The sequence below is a fragment of the Corvus kubaryi genome, unplaced genomic scaffold, assembly GCF_017639235.1.
Source record: "Corvus kubaryi isolate FWS band 111438036 unplaced genomic scaffold, C.kubaryi_AGA036_p1.0 split1-37355, whole genome shotgun sequence".
Classification (NCBI taxonomy): domain Eukaryota; kingdom Metazoa; phylum Chordata; class Aves; order Passeriformes; family Corvidae; genus Corvus; species Corvus kubaryi.
In genome coordinates, this window is record NW_024582078.1 from 3,046,420 (window position 1) to 3,060,527 (window position 14,108).

The 14,108-nt window shown below is 46.6% G+C and overlaps 1 protein-coding gene across 4 annotated transcripts in view; it reads left to right on the top strand.

Moving 5' to 3' along the window:
- Positions 1-14,108, top strand: part of SRGAP2 (SLIT-ROBO Rho GTPase activating protein 2) — a 97,859-nt gene that overhangs the window by 551 nt on the left and 83,200 nt on the right. For 3 of the 4 annotated variants that reach the window (XM_042013568.1, XM_042013571.1, XM_042013573.1), the window contains exon 2: positions 937-1,514. In XM_042013568.1, the coding sequence (XP_041869502.1) occupies positions 1,448-1,514 (67 nt within the window). In that variant the 5' untranslated portion in view covers positions 937-1,447. Of the gene's footprint in view, positions 1-936; positions 1,515-1,946; positions 2,004-14,108 lie in introns of those variants that run through there. The other variant, XM_042013572.1, reaches the window with a different exon arrangement.

The following is a 14,108-nucleotide window of genomic DNA, read 5'->3' on the forward strand; positions in this document are numbered from 1 at the left end:
CTCCCCGCCGCTCGCATTGTTCTTCCCGGGCGGGATGCGGATCCGGTGGGTGCCGTGTTTATTTATTTCTTCCTCCCCTACGCGCATCTTCCGCGGGGGGCTGCAGCAGCGCGCCCTCCCTCCTTCCCCACTCCCAAAAAAAGGGGGAAAAAATACCAATTGAAAAGAAAAGACGGCGGAAAAGTTGTGTCCCGCCCCGCACAGCGCAGCGGGCCCTGGAAGAAACCCTAAATCACCCCCAAAAAAACCCCGAAGAGGGAGAAGCTGCGGGCGGAGCCGCCCGGCGGGGGCGCGCCCGGTGTGCCCGGGGCTGCGGGGCGGCCGCCGGTGGGGCCGAGCCCGCGGTCAGCGGGGGATGCTGCGGGAGCCGCGTCCCGGGGGAGCCCCGCAGCCCGAGGAGCCCCCACATCCCCGGGAGCCGCTCCCCAAGGAGCTCCCGTTTCCCAAAGGAGCCCCGTTCCCCCGGGAGCCGCTCTCCGAACAGCCTCCGCAGCCCCCCCGGGACCCGCTCCCGAAATTCTCCGCCGGGACCCGCACCCCAAGTTAACCCGAGCTCTCCCGGGAGCCGCATCCCAGAGGAGCCCCCTGCTTCCCAAACCATCCCCCGTTCCCCCGGGAGCCGCACCCCAAATCACCCCCCGGGACTCGCTCCCTGAATTCCCCCCGGTTCCCCGGGACCTGCACCCCAAATTGTCCCCGGGAGCCGCATCCCAAGGGAGCCGCTGTGCCCAGACCATCGCCCGGGTCCCCCGTTGTAGGCGTGTTCCCTCGGTCACCTGGCCGGGCTGCAGTTGGAACCTCACGCTGCCGCTGCTCAAAGGACGATTTGCAATGTCAGGGTGTCAGGGCAGCTTTGCTTCCCATCACAGATTTGGGCTGCGAGCTGTAATTTTCTAAATATATATTTATTATTGTTATTATTTCTTGTATTTGCAGGCAAGCAAACCAAAGCAAACGGCTGCTTCTCCTCTGCTGCTGCTCTCGTTTGGGATTTGATTTGCATCATCTCTGAGCCCATTAAAAGAAAGAAATTTAAAAAAAAAAAAAGAGAAGAGGGGGAAAAAAAAAAAAAGGGCAAACCAAACCCGCATAAAACATGTGCGGAAGGACTTCCACTCCCCGGCTGTGCTATTAAGGATCAGGAAGAGCCTTTGGGGGCTGCAGGATCTCGCTAGGCTGATGCTGCTGCTCAAGGATTTGGTGCAGGGAGACAAAACTGCTGCCTCTTCCATCCGCTGATCTCAACATCTGCATTTTCCTGCTGCTGTGCTCCCTCTCACACCCTCTCTCCATGGACTGATTTTTTTATTTTTTTCCCTTTTTGCGGGGGGGAGGGAAGGACGAGCAGAAAGCCAAGGCATCGTGCTGAGAGGAGCGAAAATTGCCTTTATAGCTCGTGTTCTGGTGGATCTCTTTCGAGGTTATTCAGCTTTTTGGAAAAGAAAACATGACGTCGCCAGCAAAATTCAAAAAGGATAAGGAGATCATAGCCGAATATGACACTCAAGTTAAAGGTAAGGAATGGTTTTATTTCCACCCCTTTGGCTATCGCAAGCCTGGCTCGCAATTGTAGGAGTTTGCAGTGGATGTTTGGGTGGGGAAGAGGGAAATCATTTGCAGATTGCCTGGAATTTGCAGGGCTTTTTTCGTAATACAAAGCTGGGTCGGGTTTGCAGCGCCGTGTCTTGTCCCCATGGGGTAGTTCCTGCTTTGGTGTTGCCCTTTTTAAGGTACCACAGCGGGGGCTTTTTAGGGAATACACACGTTTTTGAGTTCGGGGAGATCCATATTTTCCTGCCTGCCGTTCTGAAAGGCGGCTTTGCATGTGAAATACGAGAGGCAGGGAATTGCTTTTTAATCCTCTGCCTGTCATGGGAATCTTTGAACAATCTGTGCAGTGTCAGAGGAGCATATTTCCACTGCTGCTGATGGGGGACTGTGCTCGAGGGTCCCTGGGAAGCTGTTTGTGCTAGAAACTTCCATTATTCGGGATTTCGCTCGGGGTGAGTCCATAATATTCCCTGCCTGCTTTTCCTTGCCGTGCTGGAGTGTAACACCTCGAGGCTGCGGTGTGGGTGTGGGTGTACACACACACAGAAATGCACGCACTTAGCAATGAATAAAACTCGTGCAGCAGCGTTATTCCCATCATCCCAGGGAATAATCAATGGGTTTAAACAGCACCTTTTGCAATGACCATGCGAGTCCTCTGCAGAATTCAGCTGGCTGGGTTTCAGGCCATCATGTGCCCTAGGTTAAAAAAAATAAAAGATGGTGAAATGCCCCCCTGAGCCGCTTATTTTTGCGAAGTTTTCGGGATCATATGCATTTAAAAGAATAATTAGAGCTTGTGCATGGCGTGATACGTCGCTGCTAGGAAGTTACGAGATTCAGTGATTTAGGTTAAAACTTGCTTGGTATGCTCAGAGCAGGCAGGAAAGATGGCCTTCGGGCAGGGTTGATTGAGTTAAATCAATGCAATTTGAAAAAAAGAAAGCCAGATTTAAATCTGAGTAGGAAACCTAGATTAAAATTGACAATTAAGATATTGTTTTGCAATTAGGTGCTCGGTTATTTTTCCTGCTGGGGAAGGGGGGGGCTGCTTGTTGGTTGCAAATCATTAGAACATGTTGTCCTACAAGACATGTCCTACACTGACCCCAGTGCCCTGGACCTAGAAGCAGTTTGGGTATTTATGTTGAAAAATGCTTATTTGAGCAGATATGAAGCTGTGTAAGAGTTTATCTTGATTATTTTTTTTTTAAATTTTGAGGTTCTTAAAGTTAGAAATGGAGAAGGGCGTGTTTCTCTTTTACTGGTTTAGTTTCTATTCCTGTTTTCGAGCTGTCTTTGGAACTGGGAATTGCAGTCAGTGTAAAATTAGAGGCTTGTAGGTTCTTTCATTGTTTACCCCATCAAAATGAGCGTGATAGATCCGAGCTCGCAGTCACAATATTTGGGAATAATACGGAAGCGAGGCTTTAGAATTAGCAAAGCGCATCCTCTCACCTCTCAGCTCTCGCATGAATTAGAAATCTTTCCCTTCCTTTTCAGGCAAGAGACCAGGAAAATGGGGAAAATAGGAAGGAGCCTTCCTTGTAGCTGCCAGAACTCAGCTCATCTCTGGAGGTGCTTGTGCAAAGGGCTGTCAGTTCACCTGGAAATGTGCTCCCAAAAGTGGATCGCAGTAGTGGCACATGGGTTTATGGTTTTTTTGGCTTTTTGGCCTTATAAAATGTTGCTCTCTTAGATATGGGAAGTTAAGGAGGCCGGAAGTGTGTGAAGGGATCAGGAGGAGCTGGGAGAAGGGGGTTTCCTTCCTGAATTAGTGGTGAGGGCAGCGAGGAGTTCACCTCGGGATGCTCGTCCCTCTCCCAGCGCAGGGACCGCAGGAGTGGGGAAGGAGGTGCTGATCCATCTCCTGTCCTCCTTGGGAGGGAGGTGTAGAGGGACCAGGCAGCTCAGAAATGCACAGGACAGTCCTGTAACCACCCTGTCCCACACCCCCTCCTTTATTTCAGAGAGGGAGCTTTCCTTTGCCACCTGGCATCGACTTTTCGGGAGCTGCTTTGACAATGGGGATCGTTCTTGCCCTGCCTTTAGGTACCAACTTTGGGGGGAGACTTTACTCCTTTTAAAACACCACAAACCTTGCTTTACATCCCACAGATACCTCGGTTCCGAGCTGGATAGTGCTGTGATTCCTTAGGGAATGTCTCACCTGTAATTCCAGGGATGTGCTGGTCTCTCCATCGCAGTGGCAAGATGAGATGGGCTAAATCCACTGAAATGCACAGCTGTGGTGATGCTGCCTCGTCACCAAACATACCAAGGTCCTTCCAGGAAGATTCTGGTGTCCTGGTCAAATTCTGCCCTTGATTGTGGGAATGGCGTGGAAATGCTGTTAGCTCTGGTGGAGGCTGTTTGATATCTTTTCCCGGTGTTGGGAAGTGGAGCAGTGCTTGTGGGGGTGAGGTGAATCACGTGTTGGAGTGCTGCACGAATTGTGAGGTGGCATCTGCTTCTCTGATGAGAAAACTCGGATATTTTTTGCTGGCATTTAGAAACTCAGGGCGTTTTTTTTGCTTCCCTCTGTCCTGGCTCTGTGCTGGGAGCTGTGTTTAGAGGCTTCGTTTAAAACCCTTAATCCACAAACACCTCCTTAAGCACTTTAAATGATTACTAATGGAATGATGGAGCTTTGTTTAAAAATTTAATAGCCTTAAGTGGTTAATCAGAAACCATTTAAAGAATGGCTTGATTAATAGATCATCGCTATGCAAAATTTTTGATTTTCTGTTGCTGAATGAGCTTGGTGTTTTTTATTGAAAAAGGGGTAGCAGGGCAAAGGATCATGGAATGGTTTGGGTTGGGAGGGACCTTAAAGCTCAGCTCATGGGCAGGGACACCTTTCACTATCCCAGGTTGCTCCAAGCCCTGTCCAGCCTGGCCTTGGGCACTGCCAGGGATGGGGCGTGGATGAATGAAACTTTTTCTTCTCCTTAACCACGAGCTTTAGGTGTTTGTTGTCTCCCAGCAGCCACATCTCTGCCTCTTTTGGCTTGGAATTGGCTCTTCCTGTGGTTTGTATGTGTGGGGAGATCAACACTTGAATGAAATGAGTTTCTGGAGTTGAAGACTTTGAACCAAAGTTGCTGTGCAGCGGTCAGGGGGCATGGAGGGAACGAGAGGTTCCTTCCTGGTGACCTGTCCACTGTGGCTGAGGTCAGGCTGTGCATCTGTGGACGTGGCTGGAACCAGGCTGGATAAAGCTTTGAGTTCTTGGTCTGACCCTGTGACTGACCACCAGAGGATGTGCTGGGTGACCTGGATTTGCCCAGTGATCCCACGGCCTCCAGCATCTGGAGGTTCAGCTACAAACCTGCTCTTCTCCAGAAGGGAACTGACCCCCAGAGGTGCCCACACACGTTGATTTTCCCCAACACCTGCACTGACCTTGAGTCTTTCTCCATTGGTTCCATGGTTTGTCCTCTCTGCTCCTGGAGAGGGTCCCACAGTTACTGGGCTCTTCCCGTGGGACTCCTTGGAGTGCCTCTTTCTGAGGAAACTCCAGCATGGCTCCGTGTCAAGCAGTGGGAATTCTCCTGCCAGGACGGCCCGGGTTCGGCCGGGGAGGGAAGCGCTGCTTTGATACCTCCCCGGGCTGCGTGCCCACAGGGACTGGGAGCCCTGTGAAGCTGCAAAGTGAGGTTCCGTGGGCTCCATATGGAGCCTTTGATATCTCAAGCTCATCCCCTTGTCTGGATTGTCTCTCCCAATTCCTTTGTGCAAGTTGTGGGAAGGCAGAGATAATTAATTTGTGCTGTGCAGTGCGTGCCATGTGAGATTGGGATGCTGCCGCTGTGTGCCTGAGCAAGGACTGCCGGGCTGTTTTTTGGTTTAATATATTAAATTGGAGTGTACACTTGCTGAGGAAAGAAAAGCCAGTGATTTATCTCTTAATTCTCCTTTTCTTTCTCCTCGTATCCCACGAGAGCCTTATATTTAATTAGTTTGTATAAAGCTTCAGTAAATAGCTCCATGGTTTGAGCTGCAGAAATTTAATACTGACATTTTTTTACTCAGCGAGGGCTCATAAACCACTTCTGTCCTTGAGGAGTCGCTAGCAAAGGTTAAAATGCATCTCTTGCAGATCTTGCAGCCCAGCCCAAAAAGTGCTAAAAATATGACAAATGGATGAGGTAACTTACAGCAGGAGCAAGCAGAGCCCAGAGGTGGCTGCGTGGTTGCTGAGCTGAGTTTGTCTTTGCTAAGGGAAGATTCCTGATAAGAACAACTTCAGGCAACCTCCCAGCTGCCATCACACTCGGGCTACTGGAATGTCTAAAACTTTCCTTTAAACCTCCCCAAAATGGCTGATAAATTTCGGATAAATCCCTTTTTCCTCTCTGGGTTGAACATCTGAGAGTGTGTTTGATCTGATTGTGATTTTTTGCTTTAAATGTGTGGAAATCTCATTTGTTTGGTCCATCTTCCTGAGGGATGCTTGGCAGTTTTTAATCCTGGTGAACTCTCTGGAGTGGTCCAGCCCTTCTAGGTGTGAAAGATTGCAGAAGTAGCTGTGACGGGGTCAGCAGCTGTAATTTGGGGGGGTGGAAGGGAAGTGTGATGATTTGGACCAAAAATTGGCATTTCCCTCAATAGCTGCAGGGTTTGTTTTTTTTTTTTTACAGAACTGTCTTCAGATTTTTAGATCACTCAGCTGAAATCACTGTCATGAATTTTACTGCTGAACCTGTGCATTTTGGGATTTTTCAGTGGTGTTGATGTTACATGTAAATTTGATTCTTCTTTTGTGTTCATCTCCTGTTCAGGTCCCCGGGTCGGTCACTGCACACTGTGACTGATCCTTGCACCACTTGGGTGGGGATTCCCAGAGTTTTTAATAAACCCTGTAAAGAGACTTTTCAGCCACTCACCCCGGTGTGGTTGAGTGAAATAGTCCTGAATTCTGATATTTTGACTCTGTACGGGTTGGATTAACGTTCCCATTTAAAATGTAAAACTACCTTTTAAGGGGTTTTTGCAGTTAATCACGGCTCTGTGCCTGTAAGTGATTCCATTTGTTTGCAACAATGACTTGCTCCAAACTCCGGCTCTGGAATTGCTGTGGAATCATCTGGTTTTCTGCAGTTCCTGATAGTGCTAATCCCTTGAGTTTTGGAGCTGGATTGGGCCAGCCAAGCAGCCTTGGTGCCAGAAAGGGGGAAGGGGGCGTTGGGAGACTGCCTTGATGTTCCAGCAATAGTTTGTGTTTTTGTGTCCAGCTCCTGCTAATGGATTATTAATGAGGATGGAAAGAGGTGAAAGAATGCAGAGTCTGCCGTCCTTCCTTTCCAGCTCCAAAATCCCTCTTGCAGTTTCTTCAGGTGTTGGAAGGCTGGAGACCAAAGCTGACCAGACCACTCCATCCTCTTAAGTGCTTCAGTTCCCTCCAAAAGCAGAAGGAACTGCCAGTGTAACTCCAGTAGGATTCTATAAAAAGTTTACTGGTAACAGCCAGTTTTCCCTGACTCCCAGCTAAGGGACAGGACATTTTTCCTTAGCTCGAAGTGATTTCCTTTGTGGTGAGCTTACAAATTAGTATCTTTCCCTTTTCCTGTCAGTTAAAAGGCTCGAATCCTCTTTTATTCTTTTGCTTTTAAATCCTTACTAATTTTTTTTGGCCATTTTGGGGATTTACTTAGAAGAGTCTCTCTGCCTGGTGAACTTTTTTCAGCTGTCGTTATGAAGAGTGAAAAATCTGAACCTTTGTTGAGATGGAAAGTATGTTCAAACACATGTTCCCTTGAATGGCTTTCGCTCTGCCATGCACAGTTGATATTCATTACTCAGGACTTTATTTAGTTCATTTTTCGGTATGACTTTCACAGATTTCATGGTTTCTCTCTGAGAATTCCTATGACATCACGGGTGTCCTGCTCTTGGAATGCTGTCAGTGTTTGGGAGGCAATGGGTGCCAATGCAGTTGTGGGATTTGCTGCGGGATAAAAGGTGGAAGAAAATGGGAGAAAGAGTCTTGACCTGGCAGTAATTCCATCAGTAGAGAGCAGTCTCCATTTCTACTTTCTCTCTCTCCCTTTCTTCCAAAATTGCAATACTCCAGGAGACAAAACAGGACGTTCTTTCTGTGAAATCCCTGGACAAGGGTCATCGAAACTCTTGATGTGTTTAAAGTCACAAACCCTATGGACGTAAAGTGAGGGAGCTCAACTGGTGTTTTTCCAAGTAGATGCTGTAAATGGATTGGAACCATTTAAAACATTTTAATTTTTTGCCATCAAAGTAACTATTTGCTGTTGTTAAACTCGAAATCTTCTGACCCAGTTGTTTTGCTTTGAGTTGAGAGTTAATCATAGCTTCTCTGAAGGTGTTGCTAAATGTGGTACAGAGATTCTTAGATCTTTAAGTGTTTCCAGCAATGCTTCACATTGGTTTGTGTGAAATGGGCTGAATTAGGCCAGGGGAGCAGCCTTATCCTGTGGCACATGAGCAGCTCCTGGCTTTTTGACTCTTGAGAAGGAGCCAAATAACCAGATTAGCTCTAAATTTTAATCTCCAGCCCTGAAGTGCTGCAGCAGGGTGAGCTGGCGGTGCTACTACATCTGACATTGGTTTTGGGTTGGTTTTGTTTTTTGGTTTTTTTTTTTTCTTAAATCATAGTGCTTTCCAGAAAGAGCCTCTTGGTTCAAGCAGGGAAGGATTTTTGGTTTGTTTCTGTACCGCTGTCATTGGACGATGGTTTTCCTGCAGGGAGGAAACCATGGAACGATGCAATTTATAGATGGGGAGTGCTTGCAAATTGAACCTCCTTAAAATAACGACAGTTGTTGCCTGGGAATGAGTCCCTGAGTGTGTCTTGGGCCAGCAGCCCAGGCCCACTGCAGGGCATGCTCTAAATTTGGGAATTTAGGTGGGAAATTCCACAATACCCTTTTCTTCATGCAAGTTCGCCCTGGAGCAGGGCTCTTGCTGTTCTTCTGCTCTATGTGGTACCAAAAGACATTTTATGTGATTTTTCTGCTTTTAGGGAAAAAAAAAAAAATAGGAGTTATTCACATATTTCATTAGCACTGCTTGTTTTATTAAAATATAGGGAATTTTTTGGGATAGGATTATGCGTCCAAGAAACTTCCACTCATCAGCCAGACACAATTCCTCAGTCTGGGCAGGGCTGTGGCAACCACGGCCAGCTGGTGGCTGGTGGGGGCTCCCTGGCATGTGACAATTCTCCTTCTTCCACCCCAGTTCCCCTGGGAAGGGCTGGAGGAAGCTGTCTCAAGTGTTTTCCTGGGAAATCACAACTGTGAGGAGTGAACTCCTCCTGAGCAGTCGGTGGCACTGTGAATAACCATCCCTGAGTGGAAATGAAGCTTGCTGGAAAGCTGGTGCTCTTCCACCTTCCTGGAAGGCAGAGCTGGATCAAGTGCCTGTAAAGCAGAATGAGGGAATTGTTTGGATTTGCCAAGATGCTGAGATGCCTTCCCGCTGCCAGGGCTGCCTTCCTGACAGGGGCACTGGGCAAATCCACTGTCAAAGTTTTCTCTAGGTATCTATTTTTAAATTTATTTATCTATTTATTATTTTGGTTATTGGTAGATGTAAATTCACACCTTTGATCCATAAAGCAAATTATCATGGGTGTGTTTTGATGAGTCCCATGAGCCTGAAAGCCCAGGACAGAAAAACACATAAATGAAGCAGCTGGTGTTGCTGTGAGGGGAAAAAAAAAGTCTCAATTTTTGTTAATCTGTGCAGGGGATGAAGGAATGAGTGACAATGACAAACCAGAGTGGGGAGGTGCAGATCCCCGAGCAGGCCTGTGGAGGTTTTGCCCCAGTGTTTGATAAGCAGTCGCTCAGAAATGGAATAAATGAGCATCCCTGTGAAGTGGTTTTGGAAAGGAGCCTGGCTGTGCTTTGGTCTCTTTAATGAATGTAACCCTTCCTAACTTTTCTGTGTTCTCTCCATCTGGTGAAGGAGGAAGAGGCTTCATCCCAGCTCCCCTTTAAAAAAATACCAGTAAACCACCAGTATTTGTGCTCCTTGTGCCCGTGTGTGTCCCAGCTCCACGGGGAGGGACGCAGCGCTGCAGAAGGATGCTGAAACAGGAACAAAAGGCTCTGCCAGTAAACGACTTTAAAGTGTGCAGCTGGAAAAGGGAGGGAGAAATGCAGCACTGCAAAGGTCACAGGATACACTGATGATGTTTGGATGGAAACTCAACTTGCTATGAATGAAATTGTGCTCTCGTGTTTTCCCCCTGGAGCTGGAATGTCTAAAAACTCTGGATACTCCTTGTTCTGTTTCTTTTTCTTTTTTTGCCTTTTCTTTTTTCGGCACTTGTGAGTTGTGCTGTAGAAATGAAAAACAAAATGGGAAACAGGGAGGATGGACAGCACCCACAGACACGCTGGGAGAGGCTTAAATATTCTGAGCTCTGCCAGGTTCATCAGAGCTGTGACATTACTGGGTTCTGGTTATTTGCAAGTCAAAATTTTGTCTCTGCTGAGTTGTGTGAGGTTCCTTAGCAGGGAACTTGTGTTGGCAAAGATTTCAGCTCTGCTGACCAGGGTTGTTGGATAAACTCAGAACTTGGGCTGAGCACCCCTTGGAGTTTTGAACCCCTTGAGTGTTGATTTTATTTCCTCTGTGTGTGTGTGTGTGTGAGTGCTCATTGCTGGGTGCTAAATTGCCTCTTCTCCCTCCTTATGCCATCCAGATTGCCTGTGTTTGCTCTGAGGTTGGTTTGAACTTTCATCAATCCATATGCTGGTGTTACCTTGCATTATATAATTAATTTCTGACTGTAATGATAAATTAATTTACATAAAAGTGTAAGAGAGAACTTTTTATTTAGGCCAGTCGTCTAATGCCAAACACGTTTATAACCATTGTCTTCATACTTAAGGAATTAATCTTAATTTCAGCTTTATGCCAAATTATTTCCCCCATCACAGTGAACTTTATAGAATATAGCTGGGAAGGGCTCCTTGCATCCGTTAATTTCCACTTTTCACACTTTCTCCCTGGAAATCTTGGCTAAAAATGCTCCCCACCAAACGTGTCCGTGGAAACTCAGGTGGTAGTTTGGTTTCAGTTTTAAATCAGGAAAAAATTCTGGCCCTGGCCCCTCTGGAAAATCCCTACAGGTAGAGCTTTCGTTTGTCTTGAAAGCAGTGACAGCTTTTGGCAGTGAAGGAAGTGTTTTGGTTTGGTTTTGTTGGGGGTTTTTGTTTTATTTTGCTCTGAAACTCGGAGCTGTTTTCTGGTGAACACCCTGAACAGTTGGCCATTCTTGCTGTGATTTATCCATTTGCTGCTTGGCTGCTCCTGACTCCTGGATTTGCTTGTCCTTCCTGAAGTGAGAGGCTCAGAACTGGACCCAGATCCGAGGCTCCATCAGTATTTTGGGAAGGAACGAGACAAACCCATATGGAGGGATGAGAGCTGATGTTGTTTTTCTGCTGCTGGAGGTTCCTCCAGAGCGCAGCATCTGTAACTTGTGAATTCCACAATAAACACTGGCTGGGAGCTGGAGGAGCAGCTATAATTTTCTCCGAGCTCTGTTGCCTTTTCCAGCTCCCTCACATCGTTTGCAGTGGTTTTAGGATTAGGCTTCATGCAAATACTTCCCATTGTACCCCACCCTCTCCCAAACCCAGAGCAGCTCCACCAGCTGCCATGGTTGGGATGAAAGTGCTGCTAATTTGCTGTTACCTTTAATTTAAGGATTCTGCATCTTGGGGGAGGCTTGCTGTGGTCCTTGCTGTAAGGAGTTATTTATATGTTGACTGTTTAAACACATTTATCAGTCCCAAAAGATCGATGCCTCTCCTTTCAAGGAGGAGGCTGCTTTGAGATCCTGCATGGAGAGGTGTGTGCAGGGCATGGGAAGAGTAAGTAGATTTTTATTATTTTTTTTTTTAATGAAAGCCATCAGCGTCCAGCCAGCCCTGCCTGGGCTGTCTTGTGGGGAGGTTGTGCTGTGTTTGCAGAATGACTCTGAATCTTTGACAGCGATAGGAAGAATAAATCCAGCTCTGGCAAGTACAAGGAAAACAGGTTCCTTTTCCCTCCCAGCCTCTTTCTTTTATTGCTTCTTGTCGTGTGCTTCCCTCAAAGCTGATTTTGTTAACAAAGCAAAGATCCCCCTGAAGTCTCACTGCTCCTGCTTATGGCAATAACACCAAAATCTGTTGACCATGAATTTTTTTAGAGCACAAGTGCTCATTTCTCTTACAGAGGGTGGGTTCTATCAGATGGTAGGAAAGCACTTTTGGTTTCACATTTTTATCAATCCGTGTATGAAGTATTTGTTTATCTGGCTTTGTTTTGAAGAAGCCCAAGCACAATGTTCTTCTCAATGCACTAAAGAGCTCTTCAGCTGGATCACAGATTTCTTGAAGTTTATATTTTGTTACTGTATCACTGTCTAAATTTCACTTAACATCTTAGCTATGCTTAGGTTTTGGTCTCCCTTGTCTCTTAGTGTAAGTGAGAGAGTTTATACATGATATATAATAGTTAAAATTGAGAACTCTTGCATCTTTGATGCTTGAAAAACCCAAGAAACCCAAAAGCCAGGGTTGCCTTTTGGAGAATTCTGATTCTGAAACTTCCTGTGGCTCATTTTAAGCATTATAAATGTTCTCTCTCAGCTACCTTAAAGCCAAATTATCAAATTATTGGTGGGTATAACTGCATGTGCATTTATAGCATCCATGCAATAACAATTTACTTTCTTTTTCCTTTAAAATTAAATCCCTTTTCCTTTTGAAAAAATTATTTATGATCATTGAAAGAGCATCCAGTTGAAACCAGCCTTTGTTCTGGTGTGAGAGTGTCAGAGCTTTGTGGGAGCTGATTTTTTCCCTTGGCTGAGGGCAGGGATCCTCCTGCCCTTGATCCAGATCTTTTTTAGGAGTCTGTGTTCCCCGAGTCCCTGAACTGGGGCTTTCAGCACATGCTGCTCAGCCATTGTGTTCCAAGCAGCCCGAAAGTAGGTGAGGAGATTAAATGGTAGTGAATTACTCGAAATGACCTAAATCAAGGTCTCTGGTGAGATTTATGGGATTCAGTTACACATCTTGAAACATGTTGAGAGAACACTGAACTTTTTAAAATCTTTTTTTTTTTTGTCTGGCAGTGCAGCCTGCGTGGCTGGACAGGATGTGCCTCTTCTTGTCAAGAAAAATGACTTGGACACAGGAGATAACTGCACTTTTACAGTGCTTTTACTTTGTGATTTTTTTGTTCCTCTGGTTTTTTGGAGGGGACAGAAGGACAAATCCCAGGGTGATGCTGAATGAGGTGTCTGTCCAGCCAAGGGTGCTCCCTGGATCAGCTGGAAACAGGGAGAGGGGGATGCAGCTCATCCCTCAAATAAAACTGACTGCAAAGAACAATCAGAAACAGCTCCGTGAATGAGTCAGAACTTCGTACAGTCTGGAATCAGATTGTCAGGAAGCTGGAATGTGTCTGCAGTTATCCCTTCCTTTGATTCCTCTCTCCCTTCACTTTCCGCCCCCCCTCCCTGATTCCTGCTGTTTTGGGGATTAAGATGGAAATAAACACTCCCCTGAAATCTCCCAACACAAACAAACAGGTTTGCTATTTTTAAACGCCAGTTTTTTGTGATCCTCCCAAAGTTCTTTTTGCTCCGCTGGGATTGAGTTTGAGTGGCTGTTTTCTTTGAGTTTTATTTTTAGGAGTGGAAGGCTTGTGTGAACTTCAGTGCTGGCAAAGATACTGCTTTGCCAGTCCTAGATGTCGAATTTATCTTTTAAAACTTTGAAATCTTTTCAGCTGCCAAGAAGAAGGGACCAGGTGAGAATGTGAAGGATGCTCATTTTGCCACCTCCTGCACTGGGACTGTGTTGCCACTTCTGTGCATCTGTGAGGAGCCCTTAGTGTTGAAGCCAACCTTCACTCTCCCACTGAGGCTAAGCCTTGGGAAGAGTTTGAATTTAAACAGGAGGAAGTTTGTGAATGTTAAATATATTTTTTTGGGGGGTAGAGCAAGCACAGCAAACTATTTGTGATTGCCTGTCCTTTCCTGGTGTAGAACAGGCTCTGTTTCCTTGGAGTGGGCTCCCTCATTCCTGGGGGATGGATTTTTGGGGTGTTTGTGGGGAAGAGGAAACAGAAGATTCCCTGTGCTGCAGAGAGCTTCTCCTTGTTTTTAGTGCCTGGTGCTGGGAATTCTCTCCTGCTTTCTGACCTGTTTTGCCCAGCAAGAGGAGGGACAGGCAGCTCCTTTCTCGGTGCCCCCACAGGTTGTTAACCCAGCTGAAGGTGTTGATGCCTGGCTTTTGTTGGCATCTGGGAGTAGAACACGCAGGGAAAACGCTGCAGAGCAATCGGATGTGTTGGAGGAAGGGGAGAAGTGTGTCAGGAGCAAAGAGAAATCCACTTTGCCCTGGCAATAGTTAGGCTGGACTTGGAATTTCAGCGAGTGCCTGGTTCCTTGGTGATTTCATTTTCTGCGTGCCAGGGCTTGGTTTGAGGTCAGGCTGTTCATCCCAGTGTTTTCTGCAGACTGGGAGTTCTCTGCTAGTGGTGGCACTGGGGATGGCTTCTATTAC